The 24576-nt window shown below is 42.7% G+C and overlaps 1 protein-coding gene across 7 annotated transcripts in view; it reads left to right on the forward strand.

The window, feature by feature from the left end:
* zgc:174356 (uncharacterized protein LOC100137120 homolog) overlaps window positions 1–24576 on the forward strand; it is a 146686-nt gene that overhangs the window by 90267 nt on the left and 31843 nt on the right. For 3 of the 7 annotated variants that reach the window (XM_063054986.1, XM_063054993.1, XM_063054994.1), the window contains 2 exons: window positions 14935–15018; window positions 20459–20615. The exons of 1 other annotated variant lie outside the window; for it this stretch is intronic. In XM_063054986.1, coding sequence (XP_062911056.1) covers window positions 14935–15018; window positions 20459–20615 — 241 coding nt within the window. Of the gene's footprint in view, window positions 1–14934; window positions 15019–19664; window positions 19725–20458; window positions 20616–24576 lie in introns of those variants that run through there. 3 more of the 7 variants (XM_063054988.1, XM_063054989.1, XM_063054987.1) reach the window with 3 other exon arrangements.

Genomic DNA, 24576 nt, shown 5'->3' on the forward strand with positions numbered 1-24576 from the left:
TCATTCCTGGAATCATTCTTGTGAACCTGCTCTGGACCTTCTCCAGTAGCAGCACATTAGGGACTCAATACTGCTTGTGATACTCCAAATTTAGTCTGGCTACTGCCTTATAAAGCATCACATCCTTCCTTTTACAGTATATTCTATATTCTAGTCCTCTCTACAACCAACTCATCCTGCAAGTTAACTTTCAGGGAATCCTGCACTAGGCCTCCCAAGTGCATTTGCACCTCCAATTTCTGAACTTGCTTCCTGTTTAGAAAATAGCCTGCACCTTTATTCCTTCTACTAAAGTGCATGACCATACCCCTCCCAACACTGTATTCCATCACCAAAGACTTTAGCAAATTGTTATGTCACCAAAGAGCTAACAAATTTCTACCTATGTACTGCAGAAAGCATTCGAACTGGTTGCAAGACCATCTGGTATGGTGGGGCTACTGCACAGGATTGGAAAAAGCTGCAGAGGGTTGTAAACTCAACCAGTTCCATCATAGGCACCAAACTCCCCAGTACTGAGGACATCTTCAAAAAGCAATGCCCCAAGAAGGACCCCATCACCCCGGACACATTGTGTTCTTATTACTACCATCAGAGAGGATGTACAGGAGCCTGAAGACATGCACTCAATGCCCTGGTTAAGATTTCTTCTTTTGTGCTGTGAGGTTTTTTATTTTAGCAGTTTTCTTTAAAAGCAGTGTGTTCTGCTGGTAAGAATGTTTTGACTTTGGCTAAAGATAAGGAGCCATGTTGTCCAACTTAGGAATCTTGTTTCAGCCAATGAGGATTGTGGGACGCAGAGAAGGTTCCACAGCTGGGGGGCAAGAGATTTCTGAAGGACTGTAATCTGGTTTGGGGTCCTTTTGGCGGGAGCTGCGGAGCATGGCACAAGGGAAAGTGTGGCAGAATGCCATTGGAAAGAGAGTCCCCATTGCAAGAAGTGCTTTGTGCAGATGAGTGGCTCCAAGAAGAAAGGGCCGATCCTTCTGTTTGTTTGAGATTGTCTTCAAGGGATATTCGGACTGTGGCGGGTGCTTTCATGCAGACCATGAGTCCAGCGCATGAGTAAAGCGATACAGCCCCGACTACTCCAAAAATGAGCTCCAATGTTTATGTGCACATTGGACTGGTTTAACTGTAATGGGCCCTTTTATTTTTCTTTTCCTTTTTCTATAACTGTAACTTTGGTAAATATACTTCCTTTATAATTTTAGGCTGGTGTACAATCTGTCACTTCTGGGCTGTGTATGGGCAGTAGTTGCACAGCATTTACTCAAATTGAGGTTCCTTTAATCAGAACATCCTGATGTTCCTGTTTGGTTGAACCCCAAATTGTACCACCCCTAGACATATATTACTTATGAAAAGTGGCTTTCTCATCACTGAGTCACATGTCTGTTAGTAGGGTTAGCTAATGAGCCCAGGTGAGAGAGTTGTTATATACATATATATATATATATATATATATATATTTCTTATTGAGATAGATTTTTTTTCATATATTGCACTGTATGGCTGCTGCATAATAACAAAACATAATGACAAATGTCAGTGATATTAAACGTAATCTTGATTCAGAGCTATCTTAATGTCCACATCTATAGATCCCTCAAAGTTGCCATGCCAGTTGATAGGGTTGTTAAGAAGGTGTATGGTGTGTTGGCTGTCATTAGTTGGGAGATTGAATTGCTGAGATGTGAGGTAGTGTTGCAGCTCAGCGAAACTCTATTTGGAAAATTGTATTCATTTTTGGTTACCTTCACTCTTGCATTTACAGTATAGCCCTTTTCAATCTTGTCTCCATGTTACTGGAAGTTAGATGTTTGTCATTTTATAAACATTTTATCTTTTTTTATTCTGGAAACTTCTGTATCTTCTCCTGCACTCTCTGTCCCTTTTACTTTATCCTCACTTTTCCAAGCTGTTAAGCCCACCCCACAACTATTTAGTTAAAACCCTTAGGTATGCCATTCACCAGGGCTCTGTTCCCAAATTGGCCCAGTGGAGTCTGTCCCATTGGATCGGGTTTCTCCCTCCCCATCACTGCTGCTAATGTCCCACGAATTCAAACCACTTCTAACAATCTTTGAACCAACATCTTGCTCTCTAATCCTTTTAACCCTGTGCCAGTTTAAACGTGGCTCAGAGATTATTACCTCCTTTGATTCTGTGTTTTAATCTATTCCCTTTCTGCTCAAGTTCTCTCAGCAGAACCTCTTTCCTTGTTCTTCCTATGTCATTGGTACCCACATGGACCACAACAGCTGGATCCTTCCCCTCGCATTCCAAATTAACTCACTTCATTGTGTCTATTCCCCTATTACAACTATATTTCTCTTCTCTTCCCTCTCTCGAATGGCTTGCTGAACCATGATTCGCTTGCTCATCCTTCCTATAGCTCCTCACTCTCATCCTCACGGGCTGCAACAATCTCAAGCTTAATGCCCCTTAAGCAAAGACCACATCTGGTAGACACTGCTCTCAGTGGGTACCACACACTGCAGTTTATTAGAGTTTAATTTAGCATAACCACAGATTTAAATTCTCTAGCCTCACATCGCATAATATAAACAACATTGACATGAAGTACAGAAATTAATCATAAATCATACACAATTTTTTACAAGAAAAAACACAAGAATACAAAAATCTAGTATGTTGGAAATCCAGAGCATCATTAGGTACAGAGGAGATGTCAGGGGTAGGTTTTTCACTTAGAGAGTGATGAGTGCATGGAATGGGCTGCCGGCGACGGTGGTGGAGGTGGAAACGATAGGGTCTTTTAAGAGATTCCTGGACAGGTACATGGAGCTCAGAAAAACAGAGAGCTATGGGTAAACCTAGGTAATTTCTCAGGTAAGGGCTTGTTTGGCACAGCTTTGTGGGCCAAAGGGCCTGTATTGTGCTGTAGGTTTTCTATGTTTCTATGTTTCTATTATTATTATGTGCCTTGTTGTATGAGGTGGTGATCATGGTCTTTCCATGCTCTTGGCAAATTTTTCTACAGCAGTAGGTTGCCGTTGCTGCCTTCTTCACAAGACGGGTGACCCCAGTTATTATCAATACTAAACATAGAAACATAGAAAACCTACAGCACAATACAGGATTTTCAGCTCACACACATGTCCCTACCTTAGAAATTACTAAGGTTATCCATAGCCCTCTATTTTTCTAAGCTCCATGTACCTATCCAAAAGTCTCTTAAGAGACCCTATCGCATCCGCCTCCACCACCGTTGCCGGCAGCCCATTCCATGCACTCAACACTCTGCGTAAAAAATCTTATCCTTGACATCTCCTCTGTACCTACTCCCAAGCACCTTAAACCTGTGCCCTCTTGTGGCAGCCATCTTAGCCCTGGGAAAAAACCTCTGACTATCCACACGATCAACGCCTCTCATCATCTCATACACCTCTATCAGGTCACCTCTCATTCTCCATTGCTCCAAGGAGAAAAGGCCGAGTTCACTCAACCTATTCTCATAAGGAATACTCCCCAATCCAGGCAACATCCTTATAAATCTCCTCTGCACTCTTTCTATGGTTTCCACATCCTTCTTGTAGTGAGGTGACCAGAACTGAGCACAGTACTCCAAGTGGGGTCTGACCAGGGTCCTATATAGCTGCAACATTACCTCTCTGCTCCTAAATTCAATTCCACGATTGATGAAGGCCAATACACCATATGCCTTCTTAACCACAGAGTCAACCTGAGCAAAAACTTACACCTGACAATACTCTTCAGAGATTGTTTGCCTGAACTCAGCGGTTGCATAAACAGGACTTCTGATAAATACCAGCTGCTCATATGACCATCCAACACCTGCTCCTATGGCTTTATGTTACCATAATCAGGAGGCTATGCAAGTACTACATCTTACCCAAGGGTGACCTGTAGGTTAGTGGACGGAAGGAGTGCCTTACACCTCCCTCAGTAGTGACATGTCTCCACCCTGCCACCCTGGAAATCCAGAGCAACACACACCAAATTCTGAAGGAACTCAGCAGGTCAGGCAGCATCTACGGAGAGGAATAAACAGTTGACATTTCGGGCCGAGACCCTTTCAGGGTTGCGTTCTGATGAAGGGTGTCAGTCTGAAACGTCGACTGTTTATTCCTCTCTATAGATGCTGCCTGACCTGTCGAGATCACAAGGAAGTCTATTTTATTGCAGAGTGATCAGAGTAGGCATCACACTGCTAAACTGTAGTGATTAGGGGTGTGTTAATTAATTCATGGCCCTGATGATAGTGAAGATCTTTGAAGATGGATGTTGCCACCTGTCATATGGATTCTTCTGTTAAATCTGTATCCAGGTGGAGCCCATTGCCAGAAGGTCAGGGTGCCATGGTGAACTTTCAGTCTTCAACCAGAATCAGGCACACATTTCTTCAGATGCATAATGGTGGTTGTCCGTTGTGTTCAACAATGATGGGAAACCTGTGTGGGAGAGTTTTTAAAGTGGAAAAGCCCTTTCACCAGGGAAGTTCCACTCTCTTGACCTCAGGTCCAGGTCCAGTGGTACGAACAAGCGCTACAAACTGGGATCTTCCTTGGTTGTAGTGGATGACCATGATGTCTTCTGTGCCTTGCTCTTCACGGAGTGTTGCAGAACCGCCTTCCTGGCTGTTGGATCTCACTGTAGATTTCATCCGGCCAGTCTGCTGGAGCTGACTTCGAATGCTAGGACAGGCATGAGGCCTACCGGCTACCCTCACCTGGTTAAGTCTGCTTGTCGAAGCAGTGTACTGGGGTGTGGCTACTCACATGCAAACAGCCACTTGGAGCCACAGGTGAGAGATGAGTGTCCAGTGGGGACCAAAGTTGAGTGAGGTTTCCCAGAATGGACAAGACAAGCCCCTTCAAAAGAGGAGCTGTCCCTCTCTCCCTGAGCACTCCACACATCCATTATTATGCATAATACCCATTCACCTATTGCTCTTCATGAACACTGAAGCTCCCTGATTTATAATTCCCAGTTCTTTTGTCTTCAAAAACTGCTTCTGTGATTATGGTCTTGACAGTTTCCTTGATAGTTGGAGGAAGGATCACATCCGGTGCAGGTGTTCTGTAAACAAGTCACTATAGAATCTTTTATATGGTAAAATATTCCCATCGACTTTACAAGAATGTCATCAAACAAAATTTGATACAAAAGCAAGCAAGAAGGTATTGGAGCAAATCACTGAAAACTTTGTCACGAAGGAAGGAGAGACTTACAACGGTGAAAGGGAATCTGAATCAGGTTTAACTAGTGTTAGGTAACGAAATGGGTCAGGTCACAGATCTCTCAGTGGGCCAGCATCTGGGGGACAGTGACCACCGTTCCCTGGCCTTCAGCATTATCATGGAAAAGGATAGAATCAGAGAGGACAGGAAAATTTTTAATTGGGGAAGGGCAAACTATGAGGCTATAAGGCTAGAACTTGTGGGTGTGAATTGGGATGATGTTTTTGCAGGGAAATGTACTATGGACATGTGGTCAATGTTTAGGGATCTCTTGCAGGATGTTAGGGATAAATTTGTCTCGGTGTGGAAGATAAAGAATGGGAGGGTGAAGGAATCATGGGTGACAAGTGAGGTGGTAAATCTAGTCAGGTGGAAGAAGGCAGCAGACATGAGGTTTAGGAAGCAGGAATCAGATGGGTCTATTGAGGAATATAGGATAGCAAGAAAGGAGCTTAAGGAGGGGCTGAGAAGAGCAAGAAGGGGGCATGAGAAGGCCTTGGTGAGTAGGGTAAAGGAAAACCCCAAGGCATTCTTCAATTATGTGAAGAACAAAAGGATGACAGGAGTGAAGGTAGGACCAATTAGAGATAAAGGTGGGGGGATGTGCCTGGAGGCTGTGGAAGTGAGCGAGGTCCTCAATGAATACTTCTTTTCGGTATTCACCAATGAGAGGGAACTTGATGATGGTGAGGACAATATGAGTGAGGTTGATGTTCTGGAGAATGTTGATATTAAGGGAGAGGAGGTGTTGGAGTTGTTAAAATACATTAGGACGGATAAGTCCCCGGGGCCTGACGAAATATTCCCCAGGCTGCTCTACGAGGCGAGAGAAGAGATTGCTGAGCCTCTGGCTAGGATCTTCATGTCCTCGTTGTCTACGGGAATGGTACCGGAGGATTGGAGGGAGGCGAATGTTGTTCCCTTGTTCAAAAAAGGTAGTAGGGATAGTCCAGGTAATTATAGACAGGTGACCTTTACATCTGTGGTGGGAAAGCTGTTGGAAGAGATTCTTAGAGATTGGATCTATGGGCATTTAGAGAATCATGGTCTGATCAGGGACAGTCAGCATGGCTTTGTGAAGGGCAGATCGTGCCTAACAAGCCTGATAGAGTACTTTGAGGAGGTGACCAGGCATATTGATGAGGGTAGTGCAGTGGATGTGATCTATATGGATTTTAGTAAGGCATTTGACAAGGTTCCACATGGTAGGCTTATTCAGAAGGTCAAAATGCATGGGAACCAGGGAAGTTTGGCCAGGTAAATTTAGAATTGGCTTGCTTGCAGAAAGCAGAGGGTAGTGCTGGAGGGAGTACATTCGGATTGGAGGGTTGTGACTAGCTGGTGTCCCACAAGTATCGGTTCTGGGACCTCTACTTTTCGGGATTTTTATTAACGACCTGGATATGAGGGTAAAAGGGTGGGTTGGCAAGTTTGCAGAAGACACAAAGGTTGGTGGTGCCGTGAATAGTGTAGAGGATTGTCAAAGATTGCAGAGAGACAAAGGATGCAGAAGTGGGCTGAGAAGTGGCAGATGGAGTTCAACCCGGAGAAGTGTGAGTTGGTGCACTTTGGAAGGACAAATTCCAAGGCAGAGTACAAAGTAAATGGCAGGATACTTGGTAGTGTGGAGGAGCAGAGGAATCTGGGGGTACATGTCCATGGATCCCTGAAAGTTGCCTCACAGGTAAATAGGGTAGTTAAGAAATCTTATGGGGTGTTAGCTTTCATAAGTTGAGGGATAGAGTTTAAGAGTCGCGAGGTAGTGATGCAGCTCTATAAAACTCTGGTTAGGCCACACTTGGAGTACCGTATCCAGTTCTGGCCACCTCACTATAGGAAGGATGTGGAAGCATTGGAAAGGGTACAGAGGAGATTTACCAGGATGCTGCCTGGTTTAGAGAGTATGGATTATGATCAGAGATTAAGGGAGCTAGGGCTTTACTCTTTGGAGAGTAGGAGGATGAGAGGAGTCATGATAGAGATATACAAGATATTAAGAGGAATAGATAGAGTGGATAGCCATCGCCTCTTCCCCAGGGCACCACTGCTCAATACAAAAGGATATGGCTTTAAGGTAAGGAGTGGGAAGTTCAAGGGGGATATTAGAGGAAGGTTTTTTACTCAGAGAGTGGTTGGTGCGTGGAATGCACTGCCTGAGTCAGTGGTGGAGGCAGATACACTAGTGAAGTTTAAGAGACTACTGGACAGGTATATGGAGGAATTTAAGGTGGGGTGTTATATAGGAGGAAGGGTTTGAGGGTTGGCACAACATTGTGGGCCGAAGGGCCTGTACTGCGCTGTACTGTTCTATGTTCTATCGCTGGCATGTGCCTTGAAATTTGTTAACTTTTCAGCAACAGTAGAATGCAATACATAATAGTAGAAAAAAGGTGGTTCCCCACCTGGCACTCAGCTCTCACCTGTGGCTCCCCGTAGCAACAGCCGCCGCACCCCGGGCAACGGCTTCGACAAGCCGGCTAAACCAGGTGAGGGTAGCTGACGGGTCTCAAACCCTCGGTGAGATAGGGAGTTGTCTATCCCAGCATGTGAAGACAGACTCCGGCGGATTGAGCGGACGAGACCACTGGAAGGTCGAACGGTCAAGAAGGCGGTCTCTGTAAGCATCGTGGAATGTGTAGAGCAGGACAAGACACAGAAGACGTCCTGGTCATCCACTGCACCTAGTCCCATCTCCAGCCGTCTAGACTCTGTCTTGCCACTGGATCCAGATGGGAATTGGGAAAAGAGAGTGAGGCTGACGCTGCGTTAACTCTCCCTCACTTGAATCCAAATCACGCGCTGGTCTCGACACCATCATAACGGTGTCGAGGTCCTCATCGATGTTGACGATGGACGAACAGCAGTAGAAAAAAAATTGTGATTTGAAGTAAATATATATAAGCAAAAACAGAAATGAAAAAAGTAGTGAGGCAGTGTTCATTGGCTCAATGTCCATTCAGAAATCAGGTGGCAGAGGAGAAGAAGCTGTTTCTGAATCATCGAGTCTCTGCCTTCAGCCTCCTGTCCCTCCTCCCTGATGGTAACAATGAAAAGAGGGCATGTCCTGGGTGATGAGGGTCCTTCATGGTGGACACCACCTTTTGAAGCATCGCTCCTTGAAGATGTCCTGGGTTCTACGAAGGCTGGTGCCCATGATGGAGCTGACTAATTTTACAAGTCTCTGCCGCTCATTTTGATCCTGTACAGTAGCCCCTCCCCCCCCCATACCAGACGGTGAAGCAGCCGGTCACAATGCTCTCCGCAGTACGTCTGTAGAAAGTTGCTAGTGTTTTAAGTGACAAACCAAATCTCTTCAAACTCCTAATAAAATAAGAAGCAGAGAGGATGGAAGATTTAGTGAGAAAGTTCTAGATCTCAGGATGTCAGCAGATGACAACGCACAGGGTTGGGGGGGGTAAAATTAAGGATGCATAAAACAAAACAGAAGTGTTGTGCATGTGTGTGTGTGTGTGTGTGTGTGTGTGTGTCTGTCTGTCTGTCTGTCTGCATGTGGACAGCTGGAAAGGTGCAACTCTTTGTCGTAGTTTTGCATGGAACATATTCTTTCGCCAAGAGGACTTCATGTTGAAACTGAAGTCTGATTCTTGACATTATATCTTGGACAAATCCAACTGACTTCTGGTGCAGTGCTGATTGTCACTAATGTTCTGGATCGTGAGCTACAGGATATGTCAGAACCTAATAAAGGACATCCTTTGATTTAAGCCCACTATTGTAGTGGATGCATTACGAGCCTGCTGGCATGGATTTAATTAACTTCAAGTAGTTAAAAGTCAGGATAAGTATAGATACTCGATCAAGTGACAGATGCAATGTTACACCATTAAGGTATGCTCTCATAAGCCAAGAATGAAGATAGAAAGCATTGTGGTCAGACAAGATCCATCATTCATTTTCTCAGGTAACCAATAAAACTATTTGTGGAGGTTTGCGGAGATGTTTTATACTGTCTATACTTTAGACCCCTCAGAACATGGAGGAAGTGATGTGGATGTGGAACCCCAATGACTGCATTCCAGGAATGAGCTGTAGAATTAAATGTATCCAAGTGCAATTTTTATTGTATCATCCAGGCTAGAAATCTGTCAAGTAAATAAAGCTGGAACACAGCAGGACTTTTTGTCCGACCAATTTATTGCAGACACTTGAATTATCATGCAGGGATATGTACTTAATGAGCAAAAAATTCTTGATGTAAATCCAATGTTACTTTATAGCAGATGACTAGACTCTCCTGTACTGACTGTTAAAAGCAATTACTTGCAAGTATTTTGCACCTAGATCAGCAGGATGCACATTCAAGATTGCTGTGAAACATTTGGAATTATAACTTTAGTTGCAGTGAATGTTCTCCCATGCTCAAAGTTGATCGTATCAGCAGATATCATTCTCCTTGGGGTTCATGGTGCAACTTTCTTGACCAATAACTAGGTAGGTAAGAAATAAAAATTGCAGTAGTTTCTGTTATGGGGTCCATGCGAAGAATGGAAACCTATGTCTTTTGGGGCAGAAAGTAGGGTCATAGAACAACACAGAAACAAAGCCTTCAGTCCATTTATTCCATGCTCAAGTACTTAACCTGCCTACCTCCTTTGATCTGCACCGGAACCATCCCCTCACAACACCCCTACCTCCATATACCTGTCCAAACACTTCAGAGGAGCCATTTTATAATTAACAGTTAATAGTACAGTTAATATTACTGAGAACCCTACATTAGATTAAAGGCTAGATAAAGATTAGCTTTATTTGTCACGTGCACATATAAACAGTAAAACATACAGTGAAATGCGTTGTTTGCCTCGAATCAAATCAGCGAGGATTGTGCTGGAGAGCCTGCAAGTGTCACCATGCATCTAGCACCAGTATAACATACATGCAGCTTACTAACCCTGACCGTACACCTTTGGAATGTGGGAGAAAACTGAGCCCCCAGAAGAAACCCATGTTACCACAGGGAGAATGTACTACTCCTTGCAACAGTGGCAGGAATAGAACCCTGACTGACGATGGCTAGCGCTGTAAAGCGATTGCACTAACCGCTGCATTACCACGCTGCCCTGTGCTCCAGGTCTTTCTACCACTACACTATCTGCTTTCATTGTCATGTTTTGCTGGGAAGGGCTAAAGTAGGGTTTAATATCCTCTGGACTTTAAAGAAAAAAACCTGCAGATGCTGAAAACCTTTGGATTTGGTTTGGGTTCTCATCGACAAAAGATGCTGCTGGAACTTCAGTCTGTCATCCAGTGAAATCCCTGGAGTCAAATAAAAATGGAGAAGTAACTCCTCCATTTTAGCTTTGATGAAACTCAAGAGGTAGATAAGGCAAGGGTTCCCAACCTGGATCCACAGACCCTGCTTAATGGTAGTGGTTCATGTAATAAAATAGGCTGTGAACCCCTGAGTTAGGGAAAGATTGGTGTCCCTATGGACCAAATGAGTCATCTGCTTTTGGAACCAGGCATTGTGGATAAGGTCCTAAATGAACGCTTCTCAACTGTATTCACCAGTCAGAAGTACATGAAATTAGGACTGAAATGCCTAATACTATAAAACGTGCATTGAAGGTGAGAAGGGTAAGTTCCTAATCCACCTATGGTCTTTTATTGGCTCTCCTCCATTATGTCCTGTTTAAGTTTAGAGAAAATAAGAAGTGGAACATTTGATACATCCTTTAAATTTGAGCAAATCTGGCGACCTTTTATCCAATATTTTCATTAAATTTGATTTATTACTCTTCCAATCTTTTTTTCTCGAAGTTTTAGATTTGATCAGAAAGTCTTTCTTTCTATTTTTTGGTTTCTTTTTTTATATAGTGTAGTGGGTTTTTTCCCTCTCCATTTAAAACTCAATGTTTTTTTCTTTCCTCTTCATGAACTGATAAGAGGAGAATTGCTTTTTTCATTTTTTTTTATTATATACTAGCTTAACAATATGTATGATTTTGACAAGGTCTATCTTAATCTCAGTTTGTATTGTTATTGATATATATATTTGAAATAATTCTCCTCTTGATTGTATTTATGTTCCTTTTAAATCAATAAAAATATTAATAAAGAAAAGAGAAGGGTAAGTTCAAAGGGTATGTGTGAAGCAAGTGTTTTTCCACAAAGTAGCAGGTGGTTGAAATGCACTGCCGGGGTGGTGGTGGAAGCAACTGTGATGGAGGTGTTTAGAAAGCTCTTAGGCACATGAATATGCAGAGAGTGGAGGGATATGGGCATGTGTAGGCAGAAGCAGCTAGTTTAGTAGACTTTTAATTGCTAGTTTAGTTAATTCAAAGTCCAAAGTAAATTTATTTTCAGAGTACATATATGTCACCATATACAACCCTGAGAGTCATTTTCCTGTGGGCGTACTCAATAAATCCAGAGAACATTAACCATAACAGAATCAATGAAAGACCACACCAACTTGAGCATTTAGTACTGGCCTCACACATATCCTTTGCAAAAGATAAGAAACTGTGCAGATACAAAAGAAATATTAATAACAATAAATAAATTAGCAATACAAATCGAGAGCTTGAGATTAAGGGTCCGAGGAAGTGTGACCATTGGGTGTGGGAACATTTCAATGATGGGGCAAGTGGAGCTGTGAGTCCTTATGCTCCCATACCTTCTTCCTGATGGTAGCAGTGAGAAGAGAGCAGGTCCTGGGTGATGGCGGTCCCTAACGATCGATGCTGCTTCCTTGTAGCAGTGTTTCATGTAGGTGTGCTCACTGGTGGAGAGGACCTTACCTGTGTTGGACTGGGCCATATCCAGTACTTTTTGTAACATTGTGGGCTAAATGGTTGTATTAAGTTCTAAGTTCCATCATAAGTTCAGGGACAAATATGTACGTTTGTGGATATATATAGGTTATCAGTGTTAAGTTGGTAGTGTTGTAGATAGGCAAGAAGGGTGCCCAATGGCACAGCATGATACCGATTAGATGGAGAAATGCACAGAGGATTTCCAGATGGAATTTCATCTTGAGAGTGCAAATGAATGAAACAAATGTCTCAATTAAAGCAGGTGATGAAGTAAATTTGTAATCACTTTCTGATATAGTATGTGGAAGTACACTAGTTGATGTCAGTGGTGGCTGGCTTGTTCGCCATCTTCTCCTTTGAAGAAATCAAATTGATGTTTGAACATTGTGCAGTTCTTGGAGTCTCTGATTCTATCCAAACCACAGCATAGGTGAAAGCTAATCCCCATCCATAGGTAAGAACCTCAAAGTGAGAGTTGGATTAGATAGTTTATAGAAAGAGGCATTGGTGAGCCCCTTGACTCATTTCAAATCCTATTTGGGGCTTCATGCAATTTAGGATGAAGTTTTAATGCAATACTGAATGAGTACTTTTGATTAAAGCATTGAAGTGTGGCGTTAATGCATAAAAGATTTCATTGCCAAAATGGAAGGGGAGTAAAGGATTTTCTCTGATGTTCTGGAAAATATTTGTATTTCAGTATAACCAAAGCACACTATTTGGTCAATCCCTCTCTTTGTGCATCTTAGAGACCAAGGTAGAAATAGTCCTCGGTGAGATGTGTTAAATATACAGAATCAGTATCTGGTTTAATATCACTGGCATATGTCATGAAATTTGTTGTCTATGCGGCAGCAGTACAATGCAATACATAATAATAGAAAAAAAATGGGAGTTACAGTGAGTAGTGAGGTCATGTTCATGGGTTCAATGCCCATTCAGAAATCGAATGGCAGAAGGGAAGAAGTTGTTTCCTGAATCGTTGTCAGTACCTCCAGTTGAACTTTGTCTTTTTGTGTGTTTTCCCCCTAGCCGTCAGTCTGTGGTTTTGTATTGCCATGTGCTCTTGTTTGTTTTCATGTCCCATGTGCTCCTGCCCCCACTCCTGCTCTACTCCAGCCCTTGTGTTACTGAGTACTCCGGCTCTCACCTGTTTCTCATTGTTACCTGTATTGCTGCCACCCGTGTCTCATTGTGCTCCACCTATCATCTGCCTCTCTGTTTATTGCTCAGTGTATTTCAGTCCTCTGTTTTCGCCTGTTTGTGGTCAGGTTGTACTAGTGAATTTTTCCTGAGCCTTTTTAGCATTCGCATCTGAACTCTGCCCATCTGAGTATCGACTCTGCCTGTTTCCCGATTCTGGTTTTTGGATTTCTGTGGGTGTTTTAATCTCTGCCTGAACTTTGACACCAACTTTGTTTGCACCTCAGGATTTGTTACTCAATTAATATCACTCTGTGCACAGTATTGGGTCTGCAATTGGAAGCCTGCTCCAGCGCCCTGACAATCGTTGGGTGTGAGCCTTCGGGCTTCTGTACCTCCTTCCTGATGGTAGCAATGAGAACAAGGCATGACCTGGGTGATGGGGGTCCTTAATGATGGACACCACCTTTTGGAGGTATCGCTCCTTGAAGATGTCCTGGATACTGGGCAGGCTAGTGCCCATGATGGAGCTGATTGAGCTGCAGCTTATTTTGATTCTGTGCAGTAGTTCCCACCCCATACCAGACGGTGAATAAGCCAGTTAGAATGTTCTCCACAGTACATCTGTAGAAATTTGCAAGTATCTTTGGTGGCATACCAAATCTCCTCAAACGCTGAATGAAATATAGCCACTGCTGTGCCTTCTTTGTAGTTGCATTAATATGTTGGGTCCAGGATAGATCCTCAGAGATATTGATACCCAAGAACTTGAAATTGCTCACTCTTTCCAATTCTCATCCCTCTATAAGGACAGGTATGTGTTCCCTCATCTTAGCCTTACTGAAGTCCACAATCAGTTCGTCAGTCGTACCGATGTTGAACGCATGTTGTTGCTACGACACCATTCAACCAGCTGATATATCTCACTCCTGTACACCCTATCATCACCATCTGAAATTCTACCAACAATAGTTGTATCATCAGCAAATTTATAGATGGCATTTGAGCTGTGCCTAGCCTCATAGTCATGGGTGTAGAGAGAGTAGAGCAGTGGGCTAAGCACGCATCCCTGAGGTGCACTAATGTTGATTGTCAGTCAGGCGGAGATGTTATTTCCAATTTGCATTGACCGTGGTCTCCCACTGAGGGAGTCAAAATTGAAGTTGCAGAAGGAGGTACGGGGGCCCAGGTTTTGGAGCTTGTTGATTAGAAATTTGTGAGTATCTTTGGTGACATACCAAATCTCGTGAAACTCCTAATGAAATATACTGGCTAATGCATGTTACACTCCATTTCTGAAATTTTAGCTCATAATGCAGCATTACTAATTTGATGTCAGAAAGCTCTAGAGAAGATGAGTGGAGGAAAATTTAGGGAGCAGTCGGTGTTAGGTTACCAAGGGCAGTAGGTGCCTGGAATGCACCGCTGGGGGGGCGGGGGGGGGGGCGGGTGGTAGAGGCTGTTGCTTTGGGATCATTGAAGAAACCCTTAGATGATGATGCTGAATGGATGAAGGTAAAATGGTTATGGGCTGTGTAGGAGGGAAGGGTTAGATTGATTGTGGAGTAGGTTTAAAAAGTTGGCACAACACTGTAGGCCAAAGGGCCCATACAGTGCTATACTGATCTGTGTTCTATGCTCTGAAAATGCAATATCTTTTACTTCAGTTTCAACTGCAACACTCTCTTGTTACAGTATCAACTGTGTAGGAAGAAGCAAATTTGATCTGCACTTCTTAATGAACAAAATGCAGTGATTGTTTTCTTGAAATAATAATCTTTCAGGTGCCGTGATGAATAGTTTCTCTGGATTCCCTGGACCGGTACTGCGTTCTATGGCGTCAAGTGTTGTGGAACAAAATGAGCAAGGTCAATATTGCAATTTAGCTTGCAAAATAATTACATTTAATGATTTTGTTATAATTCGATTTGACTTGCTTTCATTACAAATGGCTTGAAATGTGATCTTAATCTGATTCTTTTCATATTATACCATTATAACTTTCACAAGTGTTCAATATTCCCTCATAAATCTTGTAAATCAAGTCAAACAAAGGCATAGATGATTGCTTTGTGCTGTGCACAAGATAAATGGTGACGCAGCCATGTTCACTCTCACCCTGATCCAAAGTACACAACAAAACTAAAACCATTTTGAAAAATTGCTCCAAGTCTGAAATAAAACAGGATATGCTGGAAATACTCGGTGCACCAGGCAGCAGCTGTAGCGAGAGAAACAGTGTCAATATTTCAGGTTGATGCCTTTTCATCAGTTCTGTTTCTATTTAAGCAAAATCTAGAAAAAAATAAAAGTTGGAAGTTTACCAGGTTGTTTGTCTATGTATGAAGAAAGGCCCTGAAGTCCTGAAGTGTTTTATTACACATTCCAAAAGATCTAAGGGACTATTTTTGTGAAACTAGAAAGAAATTCTGAAATAAGAACAAAAATGCTGCAAATACTCAGCAGGTGAACAGTAACTGTGGAGAAACAAATGGGCATATTATTTCAGGTCAGTGATCTTTCATGGAAATTCACCAAGCTGAAAAGTTTTTTTTTTGTGTGTATCTCTCAAACTGCTGACTAGTTCCAGTATTTTTAACTTAACTTTGGATTTTTTTCTGCATCAGACCTATCTTGGAAATTGGAAGACAGCTGATGCTGGAAATATGAAACGTAAAATGGGTCTCACGTAAGCGGCATGGTAGCGTAGTGGTTAGCACAACGCTTCACAGTATAGGCTCCTTGGGTTCAAATCCTGCTGTAAGGAGTTTGTACGTTCTCCCCGTGATCTCGTGGGTTTCCGCTGTGTATTGCGGTTTCCTCCCACAGTCCAAAGAGGTACAAGTTGGTAGGTTAACTGGTGATTGTAAATTGTCCCGTGATTAGGCTAGGATTAAATCAGGGGATTAGTGGGCAGTGTGGTTTGAAGGGGTGGACGAGACTAACCCATGCTGTAACTCAATAAAAAATAAATTACTTAACAGCTCCCGAGACCCAGGTTCAATCTTGACCTCTGGTGTTGTCTGTGTGGAGTTTGCACACTTCCTTGACCATCTCTCTATGTGAGATTCTTCCATGTGCCCTGGCTCCCTCCCACACCCTGAAGATTTGCAGCTTGGCAAATTCACTGGCCACTGTGAGTTGTCTCTAGTGTGTGGTGAGGGCTGAAGGAAAACATTAAATGGTACTAGTGTAGGATTATTATAAATGTGTGCTGCAAGGTTAGCCCAGAGTCAGTAGGATGAAGGGCCTGTTTCCACGCTATATAACTTCTAAAATGCTACAAGCACTCAGCAGTCACGTAGCCTCTGAAGAAAAAACATATTATTTCTACAAGGGGCTGCCTGACTGGCTGAGTATTCCAAACACTAGCCTACAAAGTACCCAGGACATCTTCAAGGAGCGGTGTCTCAGAAAGGCAGCGTCCATTATTAAGGACCCCCAGCACCCAGGACATGTCCTTTTCTCACTGTTACCAGCAGGTAGGAGATACAGAAGCCTGAAGGCACACACTCAGCAATTCAGGAACAGCTTCTCCCCCTCTGCCATCCGATTCCTAAATGGATACTGAACCCTTGGACACTACCTCACTTTTTTAGTATATATTATTTCTGTTTTTGCATTTTTTATATATTCAATATGCATATATTGTAATTGATTTATTTATCTTTACATTTTTTTCATCTATATTATGTATTGAATTGAACTGCTGCTGCTAAGTTAACAAATTTCATGACACATGCCGGTGATAATAAACCCGATTCCGATTCTGATTATTTCGGGGTTATTTTGTATTTACAAATCAGCACATACGCCCATAAGCCCCAGGAGTAGAACTAGGCCATTCAGCCCATTGAGGTTACTCTGCCATTCGACCATGGCTGGTTTATTTTTCCTCTCAACCCTATTCCTCTGCCTTCTCTCCATAATCTTTGACACCTTTATTAATACAGAACCTATTAACTTCTGCTTTAAATATCCCCAAAGGCTTGGCCTCCACAGTAGTCTGTGGATTTGCCACCCCCTGTCTAAAGATATTTCTTCTCATCTCTGTTCTAAAGGGACATCCTTCTATTCTGATTCTGTGCCCTCTGGACCTAGATTCTCACACTAAAAGAAATAACCTCTCCAAATATCTTGCTTTTTATCCACTTTTTATTTTGTCTCTGAAGCACCTTCAATAACTCCAAAAGACTGAGGTTTGGTAAAATACTGAAAGGCTTTTATTCGCTGTACAATACGACCTCCACGGTGAGTGTCTGCCCCCGGACTGAGAGGGAGGGGCAAGGCGAAACACCTTTATACATGAATCTGTGGGAGGAGCCACAGGGGCAGTCAGCAGAGGGGCGTGTCCAGAGAATTAACCCAGTTACAACACATATATATGGTTTACCACAGTTTCATACTTTCTTTTCTTGCCGTTTGCACTGTGGATCACTGTGCTTCTTAACTCATTCCAGCTCGTATAATGCTCTTTCCCTGACAACGCTCCAGCTATTTGCATTGCCACCAAATGCATCTGATCATTAAGGCATCAAAAGTGAACCCGTTTTTCTACGTTTTAGTATTCCACTTTGCCGCAGACTTTTCTGTTCTGCTTATGAATTCTAAATAGGCTTGTGTATTTTCTCATCGAGCAGCACGGCACAGTACTGGCTCTTTGACCCACAATGTTCTGCGGACCCAGATAAATCTACTCCATTTAACACACCCTCTTCTCTTTTACACAGCCAACAACCATCCATCTTTCTTACATCCATTTATATATCTCAGAGCCTCCTAAATTGTCTTCTGCCATGATGAAGCCACTCTCAGATTGGAGGAGCAAAATTTCATACTCTGTCTGAGTAGTCTCCAACCTGACAGGATTTCTGTAGCTTCCAGTAACTTCTACCATCTCCCATCCTCTCTTTTTTCTATTCTGCAATGTGGCTCCACTGTTACCCCTTCTCCTCACCTGCCTTTCACCTCCTTTAACTCTCCAATGCCTTGTTCAGCCCTTTACTTTTTTTTCTACCTATCACCTCTCAGCTTCTCACTTCAGTCCCCTTCTCACTTCAGTCCCCTCCCCAATCCCCCCCTCATCTGGTTTCACCTATCATCTGCCACTTACCCCCAGCCTCCCAACCTTCCTTCTGGCTTCTCCCTGCTTCCCTTCTAGTCCTGTTGAAGGGTCTCAGCCTAAAACATTAGCTCTTTATGCCTTCACATCTGGGGTTTGAAAACTGGGGTCCACAGACCTTGGTTAATGGTAGGGGTCCATGGCATAAAAAAAGATTGGGAACATCTGCCTCCCATAGATGCTGCCTGACCTGTTGAGTTCCTCCAGCATTGTGCGTTACTCACCTTAAACCTTTATAGACGAAAGGTGAGTGGAAGAAAGATTAAGCGAGATGTCAGAGGTAGGTTTTTACATAGAGAGCGATGGGTGCCTGGAACACACTGTCAGAGGGGTGGTAGAGGTTACTACAACAGGAACATCTAAGCAACTCTTGGATATGCACATGGATGTAAAAATGTGGAGGTTTATAGTCATAGTCATGAAATTGGTTTTTGTTACAGTTGCACCATAAATAATAAATAGTAATAGAACCATAAATAGTTAAATAGTAATATGTAAATTATGCCAGTAAATTATGAAATAAGTCCAGGACCAGCCTACTGGCTCAGGATGTCTGACCCTCCAAGGGAGGAGTTGTAAAGTTTGATGGCCACAGGCAGGAATGACTTCCTATGACGCTCTGTGAGGCATCTCGGAGGAATGAGTCTCTGGCTGAATGTACTCCTGTGGCCACCCAGTACATTATGTAGTGGATGGGAGACATTGACCAAGATGGCATGCAACTTGGACAGCATCCTCTTTTCAGACACCACCGTCAGGGAGTCCAGTTCCATCCCCACATCACTGGCCTTACGAATGAGTTTGTTGAGTCCGTTGGTGTCTGCTACCCTCAGCCTGCTGCCTCAGCACACAACAGCAAACATGATAGCACTGGCCACCACAGACTGGTAGAACATCCTCAGCATCGTCCGGCAGATGTTAAAGGACCTCAGTCTCCTCAGGAAATAGAGACGGCTCTGACCCTTCTTGTAGACAGCCTATAGGCTGTGTAGGAGGGAAGAGTCAGTTCGACTGTGGAGTAGGTTTATATAGGTCAGCACAACATAGTGGGCCGAAGGGCTCTTATTGTGCTGTGCTGTTCTATTCTATGTTCTGTGGCAAGTCATTCACAGCTTCAGTGACGCAAGTTCGATCCTGATCTCAGGTGCTGTCTGTGTGGAGTTGGAACGTGCTTTATGAATGTGTAGGTTTCCCACAGGTGCTCTGGTTTCTCCTCCCATTCCAGACACGTGCTGCTCTGTTAATTTTGGCTACTGTAAAATGCCCCCAGTGTAGGAATGCGGGAAAAGTAGTGGCAAGGCCACCTGACAGGCAAAAGTAAGGGAATGGGCTTTATATATCAAACTTCAACGTACATACAGTATATGTCACCTGAGAATCATTTGCTTGCAGGCATTCACAGTAACTACAAAGGAACACACTGGAATCAGTGAAAAACCACACACAAAGTGGGCAAACAGTCAATGTTCAACAGACTTGCGAAAATGGAAAAAGAACTAAAAAAAAACACATAAATGAGTAATAAATATCACGAACATGAGATGAAGAGCCCTTGAAAGTGACTCTATAAGTTAAGGGAACAGTTTAATGTGGGGGTGAGTAACTTTGTGAAGTTATACCCATCTGTTTCAAGAGCTTGATGGTTGAAAGTTAGTAACCGTTCCTGATCCTGGTGGTGTGGATGTACTTTCCTCCTGATGCCAGCTGTGAGAGAGAGTATGTCCTGGACAGCGCTCCTTGCAGATGTGCTCAAAGGGAGAGAGGGACTGGGCCGTATCCAATATTTTTTGTAGGCTTTTCCATGGCATTGGCGTTTCCATACCAGCCAATGATGCAACCAGTCAGTAGACTCAAGGAAAGAAGTGGCAGCATTGAACTCAGTGCACAGAATAGCCTTGTATGTCATCACAAAAGTCAAATGACAATGCGGAATAGGTTCTGAAGAAGGGTCTTGGCCTGAAACGTCAACTATTTATTCATCTCCATAGATGCTGCCTGATCTGCTGAGTTCCTGCAGCATTTTGTGTGTGTTGCTTTGGATTTCCAGCATCTGCAGAATTTCTCGAGTTTATGATCTAGGTTAATAGTTGACAACATTTCATCTGCTGCTGTGTTTGCTTGCTGGTCATTATTCTGAACTTATATTGGTGACTTCATAAATCTGTTTAATTTTCTTTTATGAATAGGTGCGATGTATTCTTGTATGGCTTCTATAGATACAATCTGTATTATAATTGGGTCATCTGCATTTTACGCACTTTATCCTGAAACACTCTCGACATTGCCTGGTTTCAGCTTCATTGTGATGGCAGGCTTCCAAGTGATCCTATTGATTCTTGTACAGTAAGTAGCTCATTATTATTGGGTTCCTCATGTATGTGTCTGTGTTATGTATGTGAAATAATGGGCAACAAAGGAAAAAGTGATGGTCCATTCAATAATAGTCCTAATACCCTCTGCCTTCATTTTGTTAACAGTATCAATTCTAAATCCTCCTTATCCATCATATTTCCTCTCTCAATACACTTTCCCTTGATCAAGGAACTCTGTTACTTATGGCATGTCTTCAGCAAATCTGCACTGGCTGTCCATAATAACTTTGATCATTCTACGTGAGCAATATTGACCTTACAATGACCTGAAGTGGTTTGCCCACATCTCGTGTCAGTCGAAGGCCTATAAGTCATGACTAGCTGCTCCTCTGACTTGTGCAATTCCATTCCATTCTCTTGTGCTCATTATTTACCACTATCTTTTTCCTTGAGAAAACAGACAAAACATGCATTTAAACATGCATTTATCCTCTATGAAAGGTTACATTTTGTTCTCTAACTTCCCCAATTTAGCCTGAACTTTCTCATCCTTTTCCTTGTGTTTAAAAAAAAACATAATTTTCCTTTTGCATACTCTTCCTTCTTGACTGCGTGTTCATCATCATTTTTATGCATCTCCGTTATGCGTTTCCATTAGTAAAACAAAATGGAGATGTATATATTAGAAACATGACATAATGGGTGCAAGGTAGCACAGTGGTTAGCACAACGCTTTACAGTACAGGCGACCCAGGTTCAATTCCCACCGCTGCCCGTAAGGAGTTTGTACGTTCTCCCTGTGACCACGAGGGTTTCCTCCGGGTGCTCCAGTTTCTTCCCACAGTCCAAAGCTGTACCGATTGGTAAGTTAATTGGCCACTGTATATTGTCCTGTGAGTAGGTTGGGGGGTTGCTGGGCGGTGTGGTCCTATTCTGCACTGTATCTCATTGAATAAATAAATATGATTCTAGACCTTCCCTTAAATTTTAATTTTCTACCAACTTTTGCAATGCGCTTTTTACTGCCAGTGAGGCTCAGGCTTATAGGAACTTTGAGCCTTTCCTTTCTGAGAGTCATAAACTCAGAGTAATACAGCACGGAAACAGGCCCTTCGGCCAACTCATTCACGTTGACCAAGAAGCCCATCTATGCTAAATCCATTTGACAGTTTTGAGTCTAAATCTATCCTATCCGTGGAGTGCATTCCAACTGGCTGCATCACCGTCTGCTGTGGGGAGGGGGAGGTGCTACTGCACAGGATCGAAATAAGCTGCAGAGAGTTGTAAACTTAGTCATCTCCCTCATAAACTCTAGCCTCCGTAGTGTCCAGCGATGCTTCAAAAAGGCGGCATCCATCATTAAGGACTCCCTATCATTCAGGACATGCCATGTTCCCATTGCTACCACCAGGAAGGAGGTACAGAAGTCTGAAGGCACACACTCAACAATTCCAGAACATCTTCTTTCCCTCAGCCATCCATTTTCTGAATGGACATTGAACCCATGAACACTACCTCGCTACTTCTTAATTTCTATCTTTGTGCTAATTTAATTTAACTATTTAATATATACATACAGTATACTTCAATTTTCTTGTATTATTATGCATTGCATTGTACTGCTCCTGCAAAGACAATAAATTTCACAACATATGCCAGTGATATTAAACCTGATTCCGATTCTGATCCATGGACCTGTCCAAATGTATTTTAAACGATGTTACTCTACCTGCCTCGGTCTCCTCCGAAAATCTCCCTTTGTCGCATAGTGTCTGCTTCCCTTTTCCAGCTTTCCTTTTCTAACAAATAAAAAATGTGTTCGAGTCAAGTATCATCTAGTTTTGGTATTCATCGCTTCAGTTATTGCATTGAATCTTTGGGAGTTTTTTTCTTGCATTGTACAATATCTGCTTGCTTCGGTTCGCTCTCTCTTGAACTTTATAGAGCAGTTCTCACTGAACTAAGGACAGCCTTATTCCACAAATGAATATTAAAAAAATAATGATTTCTGCGCAGTTGAGGCTATTGAGATCTCATCTGTGTGAACAATTTGTTGAATAATATAGCCTGTAATGCAAGATCCTGGAAAATTTTCATTAGATTACTAAGGAACTCAGGCAATATTTCACAGTTTAATCTTCTTAAACTTTTGCCTGTGGTTTGTCATTTTTCTCAAGATTAATTGCATTTTCACAAATAGTAGCGCTCATTGCTTATTTGTATATTAAAAATAATTGGCCCTGCGATCTGTGTGACTAGCTAAGTAATGAGATTATAGCTGACTGATTAATTTGTAGAGCCGAACATCTGGATTATTTTCTTGGTTGGGGGGATTTGAATGTTATATGCTGCTGGTGTAAGTGCGTGGGAGTGTGCAGAATATAAGAATGGGATGAGAAAAGAGCACTTCACTCATGAAACCTATTTTTTCATATTTACCACGGATAATCATTCTGAATATAGAACTGCTTTGAATCTGAAGAGAAAGGGGTGGAATTGAACAGTAGTTTCCATTGTGGTCATCAATGTACTGATCTCCTGTCAGCATTTCCTCTAAAGACCCCCTTCTTCCCCCTCCCCCTCCACCCAGTAAAGCAGCCAGCATAATCAAACATTCCACCCACCCCAAACACCCTCTCTTTTCCCCTCTTCCATTGACCAGAAATTACAAAGCCTGGAAGCATATAAGCATATACCACCAGGCTCAAGGACAGGTTCTATTTCACTGTTAGAAGATTATTGAATCTTTCCCTAAGATGGACTCCTGACTGCACTATCTAAGGCCATGGACCATAAGACATGGAAGTAGAATTAGGCCATTCGGCCCATTGAGTCTGTGCCATCATTCCATCATGGCTGATCCATTTCTCTCTCAACCCCACTTCTCCTATAATAGCATAAGAATAAGCCTCATTATGAGCTTTTAATGTAACCAGGTGAGATTAATCTCAATGCTGGGGATGCTATCCTGGGAGAGGACACTGAAGCTGGTTCATGTCCTGCCAGCAGATTTGGAGAACTCATCTTAATTGACTTCTCCCAAGGCAATGAACTGGGTAAATACAAAAGAAAGAAAGAATAATCATAAATAAGGAATAAATATTGAGAACATGAGCTGAACAGTGCTTGAAAGTGAGTCTATTTGTTGTGGGAACATTTCAGTGATGGGGCGTGAAGTTGAGTGAAGTTATCTCTTTTGGTTCAAGAGCCTGATGTTGAGGGGGTAATAGCTGTTCCTGAATCTGGTGGTGTGGGTTCTGAGGCTCCTGTACCTCCTTCCTGATAGCAGCAGCGAGAAGAGAGCATGACTTGGGTGGTGGGGGGTCCCTGATGATGGACGCTGCTTTCCTCTGACAACACTGGTTCCGGAGCCTGATGGTTGAAGAATAATAACTGTTCTTGAACCTGGTGGTGTAGGACCTAAGACTCCTGATGGAAGCAACAAGAAATGAGCATGGACCAGATGGTGGGGGTCCTTAATAATACTGCTGCCTTTTTTGTGGAAGCACTCCTTGTAGATGTGCTCAGTGGTTCAGGTTCACTGGGTCTACACTGTGGATCAACCCTCCTATTGCTTTGATCTTTTCCCATAACTCTGCAAATAATTATCCCACAACTGCCTATCCTGTTATCTTCCAGCGGCACTGCTTGATTTTATTTCCATATAGAGTTCTGAACATAGTCATTCTTGGTGGAGGAACACATCTGACATTGCCCTTGTATCTTTTGCCCCAAACTTTGAATTCCCATGTCCTTGGCCAAAAGCTATTGTAATCGCATCTGCTCCAGTCTAACTGTTCTTCTCATCCATGGAACTCTTCTGGTAAATATACCCTCTCTAAGACGATTACATCCTTCTTAAAGTGTGGTGACTGGAGCTGGAAGCAGAATTCCAGCTTGGAGGCCAACAATGTTTTATACAAGTTCATTATAACTTCCCTCTGTTGTCCTATGAGTATCTGCTTAGGAATCCCAGGATTTGGTATGTTTTA

This window comes from Mobula hypostoma, chromosome 8 (genome assembly GCF_963921235.1).
Source record: "Mobula hypostoma chromosome 8, sMobHyp1.1, whole genome shotgun sequence".
NCBI classification, from domain to species: Eukaryota; Metazoa; Chordata; class Chondrichthyes; order Myliobatiformes; family Myliobatidae; genus Mobula; species Mobula hypostoma.